The sequence below is a fragment of the Ostrea edulis genome, chromosome 2 (assembly GCF_947568905.1).
Source record: "Ostrea edulis chromosome 2, xbOstEdul1.1, whole genome shotgun sequence".
NCBI classification, from domain to species: domain Eukaryota; kingdom Metazoa; phylum Mollusca; class Bivalvia; order Ostreida; family Ostreidae; genus Ostrea; species Ostrea edulis.
In genome coordinates, this window is record NC_079165.1 from 87219469 (window position 1) to 87241101 (window position 21633).

General features: G+C 36.2%; 1 protein-coding gene across 1 annotated transcript; it reads right to left on the minus strand.

Annotated features, from left to right (window-relative positions):
* Nucleotides 1-5953: 5953 nt before the first annotated feature.
* Nucleotides 5954-21523, minus strand: LOC125678350 (deleted in malignant brain tumors 1 protein-like). The gene is made up of 9 exons (XM_048916769.2): nt 21141-21523; nt 13486-13633; nt 12127-12377; nt 11359-11527; nt 10935-11146; nt 10416-10609; nt 9874-10265; nt 8426-8754; nt 5954-7078 (listed from the first exon to the last, which is right to left on the minus strand). The coding sequence occupies exons 1-9, from the start codon at nt 21196-21198 to the stop codon at nt 6567-6569; spliced, it is 2265 nt and encodes a 754-aa protein (XP_048772726.2). The 5' UTR covers nt 21199-21523; the 3' UTR covers nt 5954-6566.
* Nucleotides 21524-21633: the final 110 nt, after the last annotated feature.

Genomic DNA, 21633 nt, shown 5'->3' on the forward strand with positions numbered 1-21633 from the left:
TCATGAATGAAGTTCCTACGCTTGAAAATATATTGGTCTTTATGCATTTTGTTTTGTGATTTTGGTTTACCATTCCTTACACTGTGTAAATGAAGGAAAACTTGGTAAAGGGTGCAATTCTACATGCACCATACAATTAGTATACATGCATGTGTTTCAAAGCAAAATGTACATGTAATAACCAGACATGTATCGTCATTTTTCATGGGGGGGGGGGGGGTACAACAGGGGGAAAAATGGGAAATTGGATTCTTCAAAATCTCTTGCCATTCAAAATAATAATTAAAAAAGATGAACGAAAACAGTAATAAAATAAAACAAAACACCCAAACAAACCAAGATGTTTTGTCCGATGTTCAAAGTCCTAATGTGGGGGTGAAGTGTTAAAGAGTCTTTTACTTTGACTACCTCAATAATTTCCCCCTACACTTCATTTTCTTCAATCGTTGGGGGTCGCATGGGGTGGTTAGAGTCCTCTACTATGAGTGCCTCATATCTTCATTTTCTTAATTGGTGGTGGTGTGTGTCTTCTACTATTATATCAGAACTTTCAAGCTGGGGTAAGTGGGGGAGGGGTTGTCACTCAATGTATCTTTTATTTGCATTACAAACTAACAAAAAATGGATATTGTTATTAAAGGTGGGTGACAGACACTCTTGTCCTCTCCCCTTGGTGTTTGATAACGACGCATAATATGATAAACTCGATTATTACATTTTGCATTAGTACAATTTGCGTCGAGTTCGACGCAGAATGTAATAACCCAAAATGGCATAGATATATAAGATCTATTGAGCGCCAAATTAGCATAAAATGAAGTAATTGAAAATAGCATTATTTAAAAATATGTTTAATTTTTAATTATTGCGTGCTTTAAATGAATCAAATAAATCTGTATTATCAATTAATGAGAGCAATATTGAGTTACTAGTACTGTTCTCTTTTTATTGAATTAATGATACCATTTTATTACAAGATCATCGGTTCTCTCTCTCTCTCTCTCTCTCTCTCTCTCTCTCTCTCTCTCTCGTTATCTCTCTCTCGTTGTTATCTCTCTCTCTCTCTCTCTCTCTCTCTCTCTCTCTCTCTCTCATCCCATACACTCGTACAGTGTTGTATATGCAAATTTATGTACCTAAATGATTTCCTGATTTATAAATCTGCAATACTCTGACCAGTAAATCATATGGTATAAGGATTCATGCACAATACAGGGTAAATAGTATACTCTGATACTTCCCCTGATTGAAGATAGCTGATCGTCACGGGCTAAGTGTGTCGCAGTCTGTACAATGGACAATGTTGTTTACCGTTGGAATGCAAATGGAGTTTATCGTTTTGTTTCATGGATTATGCAAATAAAGGGAGTTTTACTACTACTTAGAGTATTTTCGACAAGTGTACACGTACATCTGCGGTCCTTTACAGATATTACAAGTAGGCCCAGGTAAATAGTCGTCCGCATTCGATGCGTTTTCATGGCGAGCATACATGCCATTTTTATAAGTACAGTAGTATTTATGTCTTTGCCTTTTACTTGAAGTAATTGTGAATGGTGTAGATTGTATACTCTTTGCTTATTCCATTTTATCAATAGATAAACAGATTAAACATTTCTCCGCATTTTTGTATAGTTTTGACATATTTACTGCAAATGTACGCACGTTCACGTAAAGAAAAGGCATTCTATATATATTTATCCAAATATATATATTTAGAATGATTTACTACTGTACGATATGTTTATTATAATTTTGAGCACTGCGTGGTGTTCCAAAACGTGATTTCATTTCTTCTTGATGTCCTATAAATTAGTATCGGAGATGTACGTGTTACCTGTTGAAGCTACCCGCACAGGTAAATCGAAGACACTGATGTGAAGTGAAGCGTAGCAAAGCTCGTCCCATATAACAATAGAAATTCCAACTAATATGCCGGATTAGCAGAGAAATATGGCGGACATATAGAATTATACCATATTTATTAATTCATGTCAGCTTTTTAACGTTTCGCTCGAGAATTTTTCACTCATATGGAGACCGGTGAAGGCCTTTACATTTAGGCTTATGCTCAGCGCTTACGGCCATTGAGCAGTGAGAGTTCTTTAGCGTGCCACACCTACTGTGACACGGGTCATCCGTTTTTAATGTCATCTCCTAGGACCCGTGACATTCACACCTGATTCCGAGCGTTTAGCGATGGAATTGTCACTACCTGTTTTAAAGACTTAGGTCTGTCGCGGCCGGTATTCGAACCCCGGCCTTCCGCATGCAGGGCGAACGCTTTAACCTCTCGACCACCACGGCGGTCAGTTTGCCGTTAATGTCTACTTTCAATAAAATATCTAAGTATGAAGCAAAAGTGGATGACTATGTGGTGTCTTTTATTTCGAGCTCACTTGGATATATCGAATCGACATATGAATGAAAGTTATTATTGTTAATAGACAAAACGTCGTCGATATATCTAAATGTCGAATTGAAGGCCACAGCAAGAGATTTTTTCTTCTCACGTAGAAGAATTTGAATAAATTCTGCTTCATATGAATATAGAAACAGGTCAGCTAACAAAGGAGCACAATTCGTGCCCATGGGATTTCCAACAGACTGTTGGAAGACCTGATCACCAAAGACCACGAAGATATTGTCAATGAGAAAATCTAGCATATTTTTAATTTCAAGTTCATAGTACTTGTGCGTGGAATCAGAGTGGTGTTTAATAAAGTAAGTTTTTGGATGACTGATCACTAGATATGAATATTTCCTTTTTCCATTTTTGTTGAAGAAGCAAATGTCTATGATGTCAAATAGTCTAGTCTTTAATTTATCGTGAGGAATGGTCGTGTAAAGTGTTTTGATATTATTAATTTGAGAAAAGTTTTGCGATTTCAAGTTTACTAAAAGTTCTTTAGAATTTTTTATAATCCACATTTGATTAACACCACTTCTGGCATATGTAGTCGTACAGTAAGTTTGAAGCTTCTCCTTCACAGCTTTTAATGTTTTCGTGAGGAGCAAAGATAGGGGTTTGATAGAGAGCACTTACTGGATCCAGCAATGTATCTTTGTTTGTAAGGGTTTTTATGTAGTTTAGGAATCCAGTATAGGTACGGTAACTCATATTCATTCGACCCATTGACTGGGATATTAAATGTGTCTAAAACTGAAGCATGGTTTTGAAGAATTTCATCTGTTGATAGGGCTGTTGGAGTATAAGCACGATTACCAAAAGTGGAATTAATGCCAAGTTCGTTTAAAATACAGTCGTAATAATGAGCCTTACAAACAAAGACAATGTTGCTACAAGATTTGTCAGCTGGAACCAAAGCATATCTCTCATGTAACCTATCTAATTATTTTATCACTTCTGGTTTACTAAGCACAGAAGGATAGATGGTACGTACTTTTGTTTTAAGATATCTAATGCGGGATTTTAATATTCCTCTTATGCTTTTAACCCATTCTGACAATGTATCAAGTTCTTCTTTTTCATATTTAGCCCATCGTCTGGCATAATCTTCGACAGAATTCATAATTGAGATGAAGTTCTGTGGCTAATTAAAAGACCGAGGTTCTCTGTATTTAGGACATTTTAGAATAAGTGATTTGAGGTCCTCATTTTCAACTATATCAACATCACCAGTAATGACATGTTCAGCTGGACTATAGTTGAAAGAACTTTTAAGAAGACGAAGAACAAGAACATGTTGGTGGATTACGTATAAGATGGTGTATATCTAGGCACTGCAAAGTTTATTTATAATTAAAAAGTTTGGATGCAATAGTAGAAGTATAGCTGTAGGAAATACAGGGTGTAGACTTGAACTTGAAATAAGTTGGAATACACGACTGAACCCTTTTATGACGAAGAATGTTGCTTATGTTGACGGCATCTATTCCTTTGTTTGTAAATTTGAGCTTAAGGAAGTTAGCTCCTGAGGTTTTAAGTACAACTGCACAGGATGCTACAACTAAGTATTCACTGGTTCAATACTGATCCCATTGGTGCAAATATATTACACATCTAATGCTGAACCCTATCCAGTTGAATTTTTTTGTGTCTATTCAAATTTTGGAAGGGTTTGACAGGGACTATATTTTGTGGCGGAAGGATTCAGTTATCAAAAAGTTCTAAATCTGCATGATATTAGTTTCTGTTTCAACCAATGTATCGTCTATTTTTATACCCCTATACATGTATTTCAGTTTATAATTTATGATACAGGTAGTTGAGACTTGGAACTAGTTGAAATGTTGTAATTTATTAACTTGGTTGATATATTTTTCCAAACAGAACACCGAAACTTAAAAAAGTTTTGATTAATTTACTCGAAATTTTGTATGAAAATTCAGTATTTTCGCCAATAATTAAAAAAATTGATCTCCAACCCCCACTTTTTTAAAGTTGCATTTTGAATTGGAATATCAAACCTTCAAAATTATGTAAAATTTTAGAAATTGACATTACTCCTAATATGTCCTTTTAAACTCTCAATTTGATATCATGAAGTTTTTTGTATATCAAGTGCAAAAAGCTCATCTATTTCCTTTACTAGTACTAATTTCTTTTTTCATCTGTAGTGTTAGAGGACATGATTATGTATCTATCTTATGTAATGATTGATTTGTGTTGCTTATGTTGTGTTGACACTAACAGAAAACTCAAGTTTAATTGAATAAATTTTAAGTGCAAAATGGTCATGTTTAGAACACTATAGCCCAATAACAAGTGTTGCGAACCCAGTTTTTCTTTGTAATTTCCTAATTCTCCTTCAATGTAGTAATCAAAAATACACTTTCCAAAAAATTGACATTACTCCAAATGTCAGGTGCGAACCTCTTTAAGGAACTGGCGGCATAATTTGGAAGGAATATCATCCATGACCCGTGCTGGTTTAAAGAGCCTGTGATAGGCAACATCCATAATCATAGAGTTCAGTCTATATCCAGGTGTTGAAAAATCCAAGTATAGACTAGATGTGGCTTCTTCAAATAACGTGTGTAAAACTCTCATTGGAACAGAGTAAAGTTTTGTACGAATATGATGTGGACTCAATTGTCTGTTGACGTAAGGCAAAGGTGGCAGGGGACAGTTTCTTTGGTTTTGAAACATGTGGATAGGGGGTATACACTAAAGTCAGATTATGACAGACTAATGAAAAATCACATTTCCCTTTTATGTCAATACTTGTATTTCATATTAGTGTAGTTAATAAATTATGACCCTAAATTACATGCAATCTATAAATACTGGTGCTGGTGCACAAAACATGCTCTGAGCAGGTTCCCCTTTTTTGCTTCGATTTTCCCTCATTTGGGCTAATCCGCACCACCACGGTACCGAACATGGGGATTTAGACACTGTGCACAATCAAGAACCCTATCTGCCCTTCTCAAAAATCTACCTCTCATATGGGGTCATCCACCTTCCCTCACAGCTACAGACCTTTTGCTAGACCCTGCATGTTTTAATCGGAATTTCTTCAGCAACTGACCACGTGTCTTAGTTTCGTATTTGCACCCATCTATATCCTAGGAATCATGGTGACACCTACATGTTGTATATCAACATTTCTATTAAGCACTCAGCTACATTTGACATGCATCCTAAAATTATTGTATACATGTTTACACATGTAATATCACTTCAAATATGGGGTATTTCCATTTTTTGAAAAAGTTGACCGGGCCTATAGTGGGCCTATAGTGCGAAACTGTCCCCTGCTACCAAAAGTGAATCAAACGTGACATCATTTATACTTGGTCTTTTATATGAACGATGCCCAAGACTGATAGTGATATGATCTATTAGAATTGCGTTTAGAAAAAAAATATTCCCCTAACGAGTGAAAGTGACTTACATTCGTGAAAACTGAAATATCATGTATGTGTTCAAACTTTCCCTGATAGTAAAAGAAGACAATCGTGAATAAAACTAACATAGAACAGATTCTAGATTTCTTAAAACATCATTTATTCTTCGGTACATTGTACTGCATGATTGAACAATGAAGTTGAAACAGAGTAAATACAAGAGACATACAAGTCCTAACCCAAACCCATCCAGCCTTCACAGCTAGATAAGAACATGCAACTCTTACTCTCTATTTCAAGGTCTTCAATTTATCTATGTATTCATTACTGAAGCAATTTGTCTAATGCATGTAGTTTGAAAGTAAAAAAAGAAACTGGATCATTTTAAAATTACGGATGAATTTAGTTTTACATTAAAGAGATTCAGAACAAGATTGTTATTTCAATCAACACGGGATAAAAAAAACCATGGCAAACAATGACGGCTAATACGTGTGCATGTTTAATAGAGTCCACAAACATTCTTGTGCAAAAGGGGACCAAAGCAGCATGTGATGACGCGCGGCAGATGTGACGTAATTGTGGTAAATCTTAACTGAAATCAAATCCAGCTTAGGAGAGACGGGAATAGAAAGGGTCATTTATTTACACAATTTAAGTACCATCGATCAAATTGAGCAATTTCAAACGTAACAGTCTATATAGATACATGTATATCTAAAAAAAAAAGTACCTCTATCAAATATAACAATCTACAAAAGATAGAATACAAACAATAATATAAACTGATATAAAATAAAATGTAAAATGTCAAAATGCTTTGGGCAAGAATTAGAAAGCTTATTACTAGTTCCCGATAATTTCCCAGATATCGGATAGTCAGCGAACTTGTTTTTGTTCATGATAGGCTTCGCTTTCGGTGTTGTTTTGGCAGCACTGTGTGCACGTGTTGTTGGGGCATTTGTGACTTTCCCAGCTTTAACATCGGGTGTGTAATTTGGCTTTGTTGTGGTCTCTGGTGGCTTCGTTGTTGCTGCCTCTGCCACTCTAGCGGTTGTCGGTTTTGTTGTTTGCTTTGTTGTCCCTGGTTTATGTGTTGTTGTTGTTGTTGTCTTTGCTGCTTTAGTTGTAGACACTTTTGTTGTTATTGCAGGTGGCCTAGCTTTTGTTGTTGTCTTTGGCATTTGTGTTCCTTGGGTAGATGGTTGTGCTTTTGAATGAGTAGGTTTTAAGCTGCTTGTCGTAACTAGTGTTGTTTGCGGACCTGAAGTACAAATTGCTTATTTTACCTATATATATATATATATATATATATATATATATATATATATATACATGTATTAATATATATAGTCCAAATAGAAAGAGTTGAAATCACAGTCAAAAGAGCAGGAAAATATGCAGTTCCAATATAGATAGATAGATAGATAGATAGAAAATCTTTGTTTCATCAGTGATCATTGAAAACAAGAGGTACTGTGAGCAATGCTCACTAAGAATAATCCCGCTTACCCCAATCTCCCAAAGGGTGTTGGTAATAGGTATAAACTACCTCTTTTCTGAGTGTAAAAAACAAATGGCATGACAAACCGAACCATATTGCTACTTCGATGTCCAGTGCGCGTGACCTTTGACCTTTTGACCCCAAAATCGATAGGGAACATCTTCATCCCATGGGTAGTCCATATGTATGATATGGTGACTGTAGGTGGAAAGGATAACGCTTTAGAGCCCGGAAACCATATTGCTACTTCGATGTCCAGTGCGCGTGACCTTTGACCTTTTGACCCCAAAATCAATAGGGAACATCTTCATCCCATGGGTAGTCCATATGTATGATATGGTGACTGTAGGTGGAAAGGATAACGCTTTAGAGCCCGGAAACCATATTGCTACTTCGATGTCCAGTGCACTTGACCTTTGACCTTTTGACCCCAAAATCGACAGGGAACATCTTCATCCCATGGGTAGTCCATATATATGATATGGTGACGGTAGGTGGAAAGGATAATGCTTTAGAGTCCGGAAACCATTGCGTCTACAGACGGACGGACGGACGGACGGACAGACAGACGGACAACCTGATTCCAGTATACCCCCCACAACTTGTTGCGGGGGGTATAATAAGGAATCAGTAAGTGTGACAAAACCTTTCTCCTTGCATAAAATTATCCTAAAATATTAATCATAAAATTAATGAATGTATCGGTTCTTTGTATTATGTAGATATAAAAACAATGGAAACATGTGGGTAATTTCTGTACTGTCGGTTGAACTTCTTATCCCATGCATCCTAGATTATCTTATTCTCATAACACAAACTAGACATTCCTTCTTTACATACTATCGTTCCAATAACAGCATGTCATTTCGCTTGATCGAGCATGTGAATTTCATTCACTGATTGGCCGTATGGTTTCAATAAAAGCGACTTTTAAATGACCATGTTATGCTATTCTTTCAATGTGATTGGTCAATGAGAACAAACGTAAATCCTATTTCAATGAAATAAACGAGAAGACTCATCCAAAAATGTGCACGGTCGATCACGTGAAGTGACAGAGTTTCATTGGACCTATAGCAAAACCACAACAAATGATAGTGTGCTTACCGGCAGTAATATTCCATTGTCTTATAATTGTATTATCAGTATCTTTTCTATAAAAACTCATGGCTGGACCGGAAATGTGGTAGATTTGTTTCGAGTATGTTGGCCTCGATATGGCTGCTCGTCGTCTGCGTCCGGAAGCTGTGGTTGTAGCAGTCGTCGTTGAATTGCAGCTCCTGTCACATTCGGCATCTTTCTCTGACAGCAGACACACGAAAGCTTTGCAATGTAGGAATACCTGGTCAAAGTTGACGAATTTAAATGTCTGGTAACGATAGCCGAAAGAAGACGAATTCAAGGGAAAGAATCCAAGCGTTGGGTCATTTTGACATCTGAGAAAAAAGGAATAGATATATATATATGAATATTTTAAGAAAGTGGATAGTCATTCAAGTACAATGTAAAAGATTGTACAAGCTCTAAAATTAAATACACGTCTTCTTCATGAAGCCATGACTACCACATAATCAGGTTATCTCCTGACGTCATTTGATACTGAATCTGTGCATACGGAGGGGAGTCCCTTTGATGGAATATTCCCTGTTTAAAACATTTTTGAATATGACATATACCTTATCAATCACGTCAATTATCCATGCCAAATAAAAATATCTAGTTAGTATTCCAAAGTTATGGATATGGTTGGGGACAAACAAAGACACATTGGGGTTATTATCTCCAGAAAAGGTGAAAGCTATATTCCACTATGCAATCAGCATTTCTTTGTGACAAAACTTTCGTGTGTTCGGAGGAATACTTTGTCTTCAAAACTGAATAATGTAAATTACATCTTATTCGTTAGAACATTACCGGTATCTACGAGTAATGTCATGAGGTAAGCAATTCGCGAAAATTTAGTTCTCGCGAATAAACTTGTACACATGAAGATGTAATCAATAAATAATGATTCGCGAAAGTTATGTCTAATGAATAAATACATCATTGTATCCACGTAGAAATAAGGTCTCGTAAAATAAAAGTGATATACATTTGTACAGTATATGTATATATAATTCCAATCTTATTTATTACAATTGTTTTGATTGGACAAAAATAAAGCTGAACAAGAGTTTACACATCAATAAATCCGAAAACGCGATGTATTCATACAGGCCTGAAAACAAACAACATAGTGCGGGGAAACTATTCAAATTTTTTTAATTGTTAATAAAGTGAATGAATTGGAATTATAAGAATCAAACATTCTTTTTGAAGAATTTATCGATGTGTAAACTCCGGACATTTTACTTACAAACTTAACATAAAAGTGCTTCGCACTTTTATTCAGTTTGTGAGTAAAATGTCCGGAGTTTACACATCGATAAATTCTTCAAAAAGAATGTTTAATCCTATAATGATTAAACATTGAAACACTTTGTATCCACTTTGCATAATATCTCTTGGGGAAACTAGATTTAAAAATCATTGGGAGAAACTGAATATATACTCACTTGTTTTCAAACAGTGGGTAATTAGTGGGATCCGTTTCAGCAGTAGTCGGTGTCGCGACGCAGTCGGGAACAACGAGTTTAAGGTTAGAATCAATGCTTTCTAATGTTATGGCGACGTTGAGCCATTCTCCCAGAGTCAGGTTTAATGGAAAATCCGCTATAGGATTGTTAAACGAGTTGTTCTGAAAGAAGTCCATTTTGATATTAAATACTCCAGGTGCTTTCTGTGTCACTCTTTCTGTCTGCGGTATCATTCCTTGGTCTGTATCCAACTCTCGAGGGAACTCACACGAGACTTCCACTCGGTAGGTGTTTACTCTGTAGACGTTCCCCTCAGTCGATGTGTAATCATAGCGAATAACATTGGTGTAGATTATATGTGAATCATTTTTCTAAAATTGAAAAATAAACGGAAATTGTATCAACATATCAAATAACACATGTCTATGAAAAATTCAGCGCGTGGTGCTCCTAATTCTGAAATAGCGCAAAATCAACCACATTCTCTATAAACTTCTAAAGTAATGGTCCTTTAGATTTACCGTGACGATGGTGCCGCATTCACCAAATGGGATACTAATGGACACGAAGTTGACATCCGTCGACTTGACGAGGTTACACACACCAGTGGGCGGGACAAACAGCGACAGGAACTTCTCTTCTAAGTTCTTATCGTTCTCACGACTAAACAAAGCCTTCATCTCTCCGTTAGTACATTCTAGGGTCGGGATCGGGGCTTTAAATATAAAAATATTACTTTAAAAATTGTGTTACATGTAATAAAAACAGTGAGAGTATATCCTGTATATACCTAATTACAGACAGAGGAGAGATAGAGAGTATATCCTGTATATACCTAATTACAGACAGAGGAGAGATAGAGAAAGAGAGAAAAAACAGTGAGAGTATATCCTGTACATACCTAATTACAGACAGAGGAGAGATAGAGAAAGAGAGAAAAAACAGTGAGAGTATATCCTGTATATACCTAATTACAGACAGAGGAGAGATAGAGAAAGAGAGAAAAATAAGCAGTACAAGGTATGACTAGAATATCTTACGGATGGGTGGGGAGTTGTCTAATTTGGTACAGGCTACACTGGCATATTCGTCCGACCCACTGCAGTCAATCTGGGCGCCAGTCTTATAAGTACAATCCTGGATTCTGTTTTCTGTACCCTGGCATTCTACGTCATCCAAGGCGTACGTCGAGCTGACGTTAGGACGGACGTAATTAATTTCAATAGGGGAACCGGCACGAGCATCTACAGGGCTGAAATACAACAATGAAACTGAGATTCGCCCACAAGAGTGAGAGATATAATACAGAGAAAGAGACCCGTTCATAAGGCTGAAGTATTATATAACATGTAAAATGAATTTAAGACATTATGATTCATTTTCATAAATTGAGGGTTTCATTTTGACACCAAAGATCATATACACTGATAAACACAGAGCTCTGCGTGTTCGTGTAATACTTACTCAAAACATAGCATCCTACAGATCACTTGAGCATCGGATGTACCCCAGCGATCATCACAGATGGCGCTCCATTGGTTGTTGTAGTAAATCTCTACAAAGCCCAGTCCTCTCTGATCCGTAGGGCCTACAATCCGCACGTCCCATTGTTGTGGGGCAGTTGGAGCAGCAGCTAGTGATAAAGAATGAGTCAATTCAAAGTAAAATGTATTCTGCAACAGTGTTATGTAAGGTACAATGCCCATGCAACTTTTCATTTCATAAAAGCAATAGGAACAGGGCCTTGTTGAATGCATGTATGACATATTCGTTGGTCTGACTTTTTGTGTTGTACAGTTGTATTATGATTTGTGTATTGTATGACTGTTGTTTGATAACAAACGTGTACATATACAATGGTTGTGTTATAATTTACTTGTTTGATCTATGACTTACTTGTTTGATATATATGGTTTAGTTGTTTGATCTATGAGTTACTTATTGTACACAAATATGTTTGATATGTGTTTAGAAATTCATTTCAAAATTAAGGGTTATCTCCCTCACGCATAGCTCTTATCCTTAGTCGAATTTGACTCCACTTTTTTGGCAGTCTGTTTTCCCCTAAAATAGCTCTAAAACTTCATTGTTATTTTGGATTTCAAACATTTCGGTTAAGCATCACTGAATAGACATTATATGTCGAAATGCGCATCTGGTGCATCAAAATTGGTACCGTATAAGTTTTACATGTGATGTTTTTGTCGTACAGTTGTTTGATGTATGACTTACTTGCTGTGCAGTTGTTTGGCTGGACAGTAGCCGGAGCACGTGTGGTTGGTTGTCCTGTCGGCGCTGCAGTCACACCGGATGTGCGACACTGCACCCCCACGTCTTCATTGTGACCGCAATTAGTGTTGCCCCATCCTGAGAACTGACATATGTCGATTGACTGTTCTGTCCCGTCACAGTTCAAATCATCCATCCATATCCGTCCTACTCCTGGGCCGAATGTTCCATTCGTTATTGCTGTTCCACCATCTCTACAGATACAATCATTAGATACGATTTTAATAGTGCTAAACATAGTAGATGGGTTGTTATCTATCTATAGCCCTTCAAACCTGTGACAATAGATGTCAAACCTGTGACAATGGATGTCAAACCTGTGACAATGGATGTCAAACCTGTGCCAAACCTGTGACAATGGATGTCAAACCTGTGACAATGGATGCCAAACCTGTGACAATGGATGTCAAACCTGTGACAATGGATGCCAAACCTGTGACAATGGATGTCAAACCTGTGACAATGGATGCCAAACCTGTGACAATAGATGTCAAACCTGTGACAATGGATGCCAAACCTGTGACAATGGATGTCAAACCTGTGACAATGGATGTCAAACCTGTGACAATGGATGTCAAACCTGTGACAATGGATGCCAAACTGTGACAATGGATGCCACATGACTTGAAGCAGCATGAGTAGCGTCAGTAACACGAATTATTATATAGCTAATAAATAGTCAACTATAAAATCTGCGTAAAATCTAGAGAATGTTAGCGTTCAATATCCTGAGAATTTATTGAACGCTAACTTTGCATTGCGTAAATTGTATGCGCCCGAAACATTCCGAGTATGAGCGTTCAATATTGACGTTACCGTAACGACGTAAACAAGCCAAAATGGCAGACGACGGTCGTCCGAATCTGACAGAGCCGGTATTTGATATTTACTTAAGCAAAATGTTTTACTGTACATAAATTATGATGTCCCCATTTACAAAATCAGTTTGCTTCATGCATTAATGACGGGTTAAATATTGAACAGTTAAGAAATGCATGCTGTTATTGCACACTGCCAATACTGATGAATTCTCGTCTATTTTGGAGTAGTTTGCGTGAAAAGGGATATGATTTAACAACTAAATACTTTAGCTATATAATAAAAGGGTTATTGAACTTATATAGGTGAATATTGGCACTCGTTGGCTGTCAAAATGCACTCGCAAGCTCGTGCATTTTGACAGCCAACTCGTGCCAATATTCACCAATATAAGTTCAATAACCCTATAATATCCTCCTTCATTGTTATGACAAGCCTGTGTGTTAAACTGTAATTCTATAGCACATCAATACTGATACTTACGTAAAACCCAGCATCCTACACACTACCAAGGCGTCCGCTGTATCAAACTGATCATCACACACGGTCCCCCAGGTATTGTTGTACAACACCTCTACCCGCCCCTGGTTAGCTGTAGCTCCGGTACCACTCAACCGGATGTTGATCTGCCCTACAAATCAAATGCGCAAACTCGAATTGAAGATATGAAAAGGTTTTAACGGACGTACAAAATTAACCGATCGTAAACGTAGTACGTACAACCGCTTCTCTAAAAGTTACGACTTGCAATTTACAACCAATATTGATCGTAAATATACGAGTGGTCTAAGAATGTCGTAAGTGCTCCTACATGTACATGCACGTACACAAGCACTATGGCTGTCATGCTGGCTCAGCCTGATGCTGGGGACAGTTTCTGATATTCTTGACTTGACTGAGTTATGAGTGATATATCTGGTATTCTTGACTTGACGGAGTTGGTGAGTGATATATCTGGTAATATTATTTTATGTATTGTAATGCACTTCACCATTGGTACGTTTGATATCACGTGTCAAAGTATATAAATGCGGATTGACTGGGTCTTTCTAATCATAAACATAAAAAAAAACCTCGGATTGACCTGTACTTTTTAATAATAGATTACGGAAATTTTGCTACGTGCAACAATGAATGTGATTCGCTGACGTATGTCATTCCAACCAATCAAATTCTCTTTCCGGTTCACGTCATTACCTACTTCTAAACAATATGGAAGCGAAGCCTGCAGACGTAGAAGTAAAAGGTCGTTTTGCGAAAATAATTTAAAAAATGTAGCCCTTTCAATCGGTCGATCCATAGATATATCGACATGAAGTCGATACATCTATGGATCGAACGAATGAAAAGGCTATATTTGTATAATCTTGACTTGACTGAGTTGGTGGGTGATATATCTGATATTCTTGACTTGACTGAGTTGGTGAGTGATATATCTGGTATTCTTGACTTGACTAAGTTGATGAGTGATATATCTGGTAATATCATATACCTAGTAGTGTATCAGCCCTGATACACCTATCTTGGCTAGGGTGAGACAGCTGCAAGTAGGTAGGGCTGTCTCGCCCTAAGGGCCGAGATATATAGAATATCACACTCTAATGTTGATCTCGGACCTGGGATTGGCCCCGAGAGTTGATCTCGGGCTCGGGCCGAGATCACTCGAGGGGCAATCCCAGGTCCGAGAGCAACATTAGAGTGTGATATTGTTTATATCATATACCTAAAACACAACAAGTTGATAAACATTTTTTTTAAATTGAGTGGGGGGGGGGGGGGGGGGGGGGGGGGGTGTCATTGACCCAAACATAAATACAATGTACATGGTATACTGTACAACGATATTTGACTATTTCATTCCTTCAGAGAGTTTACTTTAATGGTTACGTTTCCAGTACTATTGACATTGTGAAACATGCTAAAGTCTGGGTTTTGTAGCTTTATTCCATTGCTGATTTTTATTTATTTTTTCGGATTTACCAAACTCGCCCGTTTTCAATATTTCATATAATTTGTAAGAGTTGTAGAACTTTGTTTACGTGGCGTCATCGTATGAACGGGAATGTTTACAGATCTGATACTGCTATTTCTTTGGTTAAGGAATGTTACCTTATACTGAAGTAAGTTTTTTTTTTTACCGTTTCCCATCTGTTTAGCATCTATAAGTCGTTGAAATACGTCGGAAGATAATGGTTCTACTTTTCTTGTTTTATTGCCAAGTCCTCGGGATTTTAGATTTCAGAAATCGTTTTAAAACAGTTTTCTACATCAAAATTGCTGTAAATTAACATTTTATCTCCATTAGGACCGGGGATTTCTGAAAATGCTTCAGTATCACCCTCCATAATCCTCCTACTGTTTTCTGTCACCTAGAACGTTGATTGTTTTGAAATGAAGTTAAACGTGTTATTGTTCTAAATAAACAATTGTTACTTGGGTTACCCCCCTTTGCTTAGATACTCGCTACAATTTAGCGCTGTTTTCAAAAACGTTTTTATTTAATTTTTCTGCTTAAATTAAATTTTGTCGTGGAAGAAAGTATTATATATGAAAAAAATTGTGTCTAACATCATTTTTTCATGTAGTTATGTTAGATTTCAAAAGATTAAAGAAGAAATAGCCATTTGAAATTTGAGGGCGAGACAGCCCCTTGACAACGGGCCGAGACAGAGATATCTCCGCCCTTAGGGCGAGACAGCCCTACCTACTTGCAGCTGTCTCACCCTAGCCAAGATAGGTGTATCAGGGCTGATACACTACTAGGTATATGATATAATACTTTCTTCCACGACAAAATTTAATTTAAGCAGAAAAATTAAATAAAAACGTTTTCAAAAACAGCGCTAAATTGTATCGAGTATCTAAGCAAAGGGGGGTAACCCAAGTAACAACTGTTTATTTAGAACAATAACACGTTTAACTTCATTTCAAAACAATCAACGTTCTAGGCGACAGAAAACAGTAGGAGGATTATGGAGGGTGATACTGAAGCATTATTAGAAATTCCCGGCCCTAATGGAGATCAAAATGTTAATTTACGGCAATTTTGATGTAGAAAACTGCTTTAAAACGATTTCTGAAATCTAAAATCCCGAGGACTTGGCAATAAAACGAGAAAAGCAGAACCAATATCTTCCGACGTTTTTCAACGACTTATAGATGCTAAACAGATGGAAAACGGTAAAAAAAAAAAAAAAAAAAAAAAAACAATAAAAAAACAACTTACTTCAGTATAAGGTAACATTCCCTAAGCAAATAAATAGCAGCATCAGATCTGTAGACATTCCAGTTCATACGATGACGCCACGTAAACAAAGTTCTACAACTCTTACAAATTATATGAAAAATGAAAACGGGCGAGTTTGGTAAATCCGAAAAAAGAAATAAAAATAATTCACTTAGTATTCATTAGTAAGTCCCTAGGAGCTGCTTAATAGTATATACATGTACATGAACAACACAGCGATAGATATGAAGAGTTTCTCAGCCAAGCAGTTCAGTTAATTGAAACGTCCAGATTCTAGACCACATGAGGGGATGCCCGTGATTAATCATCCAATTATCGTGACCAGCAATGGAATAAAGCTACAAAACCCAGACTTTAGCATGTTTCACAATGCCAATAGTACTGGAAACATAACAATTAGAGTAAACTCACTGAAGGAATAAAATAGTCAAATATCGTTGTACAGTATATCATGTATTTATGTTTGGGTCAATACCCCCCCCCCCCCCCCCCCCCCATTTTTAAAAAAAATGTTTATCAACTTGTTGTGTTTTAGGTATATGATATAAACAATATCACACTCTAATGATCTCGGACCTGGGATTGCCCCTCGAGTGATCTCGTCCCTCGCCCTACAGGCTCGGGCCGAGATCAACTCTCGGGGCCAATCCCAGGTCCGAGATCAACATTAGAGTGTGATATTCTATATTTCTTGACTGGATTGAGTTGGTGGGTGATATGTTTGATATTATTGATTGAGTTGGTGGGTGATATATCTGATATTATTATATACTTTCAATTTCATCTCTTCTTTTTTGTTTAAAAGTTTGCGGGCATATATCACACGATATATGCCCGGAACATTCCGGCCCGCAAACATTACGTCACAATCAAATTTCTACGCCGTTAATTTTCAAATTTTTCGTGTTTTTCATCTTTTACTCAATTAAACCGATAAAGTTATTGTTAAAAATAAAATTATTGTTAGTTTCTAAATGAAATTGAAAGTATATAATAAAAAGGTTATAGACTTTATATGGGAAATATGACGACCTCGTTTTTTGTCGCGAACGGACCTCGCAAGCTCGGTCCGTCTACGCGCCAAAAAACTCGGTCGTCATATTTTCCCATACAAAATCTATAACCTATAATTATTGACTGAGTTGGTGGGTTATATATCTGATATTATTGACTTGATTGAGTTGGTGGGTGATATGGAGAAGGAAAACATTGACTTGTTGTCTGCTTTTTATTCAGGTTGTATAATCTGAGTTCGTACTTAAAATCAGTCAGATTTGTCATTCTTTGTTATGATCTACATATATATATATATATCCAAATTGTGTTTTTAAAAAAATCACAGTGTCCGGTATAAAATATTAAAAGAAATAGAATAAACAGTACACAAAGTTAAAATTTTAACGCAAGACACTTTATTAAGACTTTAGAGAAAAAGAAAGACACTTTATTAAGACTTTAGAGAAAAAGAAAGACACTTTATTAATGCCTCGTTCACACGAAGAATTTACTTCGCATTAAACGTAAGTTAATGCGAATTAAATCTGAACCGCGTTCACACGGATATTTTAATGCGCATTAGTTTACTTCGAATTAAAATTGACGTCGCGATTTAATGCGAATTAAATTTACTTCGCATTAGCTCCGTGTGAATGCTAAGCGAAGCTAATTCGAATTAAATGTAGACGCATGCGTAATAGCCAATTTGGGTCACATGCATCATACCCATTGTCAGCTATATATATTAATATTAGTTTTGTACGAAAAACCAAGCAAAATGATAATAATCACTAAAAACATGTACAAACAGCATGTCATTAGATAATGTCAGACGTAAATCTGTGCTCTGCATAGGCATACTGAGTAATACATGTGGAAGGAATTGTTTTTAAATACGACAACAATGTTTTAAAATAGTGATAATATGATTTTCTTTTTTTACATTTTTTAAAACATATGCCGCTCATTGTTAATTTTTATACCATATGACGTCATGGTAGACTTATAATACGTATTAGTAATTAAAAATTACGTCATAACAGTAGTCAGCGGAATGGTGAAAAAGACGTTCCGAAATTTTAAAATTGGGCCCATGAAGAAACAATATATTGCCTAGATTGAATGCTGGTTGTCGGAGGAAATAACAAGTAATTTCTTGGGAACATATAAATAAACACGACAAAAAACTCCTTATGTGTAGATCAGAATTAGATCTATGTATGTAGGCCTAAATTGTAAACATGTTGTATACTAAATGTAGGTCTATATAGCGTTTTGAACAAAGAATTCTGTATAGATCTACATAATGTTCATTAAAATATCTATAAAAATAATTTTCAATAACATAGTCTGTTCTTTAATTTATTTCGCGCACCCGTTAATAGAGATGCATACGAATTTAATGCGCATTAGTTTACTTCGCATTAAATATTACCGCCGTGTGAACGCTATTTAATTCGAATTAATTTAATGCGCATTATTTTACTTCGCATCAAATTTGATGCGAAGTAAAATTTAATGCGCATCCGTGTGAACGAGGCATAAGACTTTAAAACCGGCTCGCAATAGCTTACTGTGAAATATGTTTACTGTTATTATCTATGACGTCATAATATGCTTAACGTAAAATCCTTTTCCCTTCATTCGTTTATGACGTCGTTATGTACGTGAAATGTTAGGACGTCTTTATGACGTCAAACCATTTCAAAACTATTTTAAAATGTAACGCCTGAGGATTATAAAATGAAAGTGCTTGCGTTAAAATTTTAACTTTGTGTACTGTTTATTCTATTTCTTTTAATATATATATATATATATATATATATATATATATATATATATGTATGCATGCTGATGCAAGCACACGCCCCCTCCCCCCGACACACTTAATTGTAGTATGTTTGATGTTCACCTTCACAAAAGATATATAACATTGCTTAAAAGATGCGTGACAATCAAATCAAATATAGATGCCATTAAATTCAAGGTTTTTGAATTCTTTTGGGTTCCACTTTTAATTATGTTTTAAAAACTTCATCTTAAGTTTTATCCTCCAATTAATTTTGAATGAAATTCTGGAGAAGTAGAAAATATGACGACGATAAGAACGAGGATTTGCTTCCCTTGACAAACCTCTGTTAAAAATTATATGCATCATTCATGTATTTACTTTCGTGTAAAATACTCGAATCTGATTAGCAGAGAAAATTATCACTTGCGTCAAACGTTTACGCGACACTTTGAATAAAATCGATTGATCAAAATAAATAAACGATGTTTTGTAGCTTGGCAAGTATGTTCATGGTCTACATATACCGTGTAACTATCAGAGAAAATGACGTTTTGAACTTGCTAATTTCACAATGTTGAATTAATTTGTTTTTGTTTACAACAAAATCTAGCTATTACCATTTGGTATAATTATCATTATGAAGCATATAGAAAGTCAATCTAATTAAAATCAGACTTCTTAGATCCGCGTCGTTTACTCTGCGTAAGTATTGTGAGCGTATCCTAGGATCTGATTTCAATTAGATTGATAGAAAGTAAAACGGACACTCGGTTGATGTTTTGTGCTGTTGTACATATTTAATAAATGTATGTCAATCAGTATAATAGAACAATTAGTGCTGGGCCTCGGTAGACACTAGTTTTCCCGGGGGTGGGGTTGTTAAATGTCACGCTTAACTACACATGCACTAATTACATAGAATCATATACTGCACTGTGATTAAGAAAATAGCGCTAATTAGCTCAGTATATATTCAGTTATCAATGTCAATGAATTTGTAATAACAGACCCAAGGGTCAATGGCAGCCAACAGAACACAACATAGTTCTCATTATTGAAAAGATTCATGTTCTAAACCTTTTCTTTCTGGATTGTCTAAGCTGTGTGCATGTAATTAGACAACTGACGCGCCCGCTCCCTATATCGAAAAACGCTTGGATCGAGGGCAGGAAACCATTGTGTCGTGATATCGGGGACAGGGTGCGTTAAGTGTCTGTGTTTAGCACATGTATGCATATGAATAAAAAGACAATATAACAAAACAATTGTGGTCTTTAAATAAAGCATAATAAGTTGTTTTTTCTGGTGATGAGATCCCCGCTCCAAAGCTCTACGCTGATTGGAAGGGGATGGGTCATTTAGAAGCATATTTGTACATACACAGTAAAATGTTTAAAATCTTATGCTTACTAGATACAAAACATCTTACGACTAAGCTGAAAAAAAAATTATTCTGTCTGATAATCAAATAATGACAACGGGCCGAGGCAGAGATATCTCGGCCCTTAGGGCGAGACAGCCCTACCTCCTTGCAGCTGTCTCACCCTAGCCAAGATAGGTGTATCAGGGCTGATTCACTACTAAGTATATATGATATAACGCCATTCCGTAGTCTATTTCTGCTTGTGAAGTAATGATTATTTCCTAGATTCTTTTGGTTATTTTCTTTTAGTAAACCCTTGTTGATGATGGATTAATTTCAAACATTTGAGTCATTTGATTTGTTTTTTATCAATTAGTTAAATTAAAAGCAGTTAATATAAAATTTGTATTTTTGAAAATGACACCGTGCACTCAGGTACATGTATTGATAATGCATTTCACAATCTTTGCCATTCATACTCATTGTCGAAACAGTATGGCATAAATCCGTTTGAAAATGAACATTTTTAAAAATTAGATTGTCTGTTATCTATATATGTTATATGTGTTGATATTAAACGTTTGAGCTTTCACGCAATCAATAGTCGAGAGAAAGAAAGTGAGAGAGAGAGAAAGAATTTTGATGTGGTTTCATTTCTACACGGTATTTTATTTTATCGATCAATGAGCTGTGAAACATGTGTGGTCTTGTCTTGGGTGTTCTATAAACGGGAATCATACCTGAAATCAAGGGAAACACGAACACTAGTAGGACTAATCCTTTCTCCGCTGCTGACATTACGGTCGTCTCTTAGCGAAATCACGACATCAAAGATGTGAACTCGATCAGTACCCGTGAATGTAATCTTCGTTTGTCAACAATAACAACACATGCGCAGAAAACTAGGCGGTGTATACAGTTTTAATATCCACGTCATAAAATGCAATTAAATGTCCTCACTGAAACATCAAACTATCCAAATACCACGCAGAATATACGTCTTCTTTAATATGTCCCTTATAGATACCTTAGTTACGGACGTAAACAACAGCACGCGACATCGAACATGTCACCGAGCCCGATCCTAATTTATATGACTTGAACGAACTGAACAAGCTTGTTATGTATTGTAAGCGGTATAAGTCATCTAATCTGATTTATGCACTGCATGTAAAACGTGTTTGGAAATCGTTTTAAATCTGTCAATCTTGTACTGATTCATTTTGTGAGTTT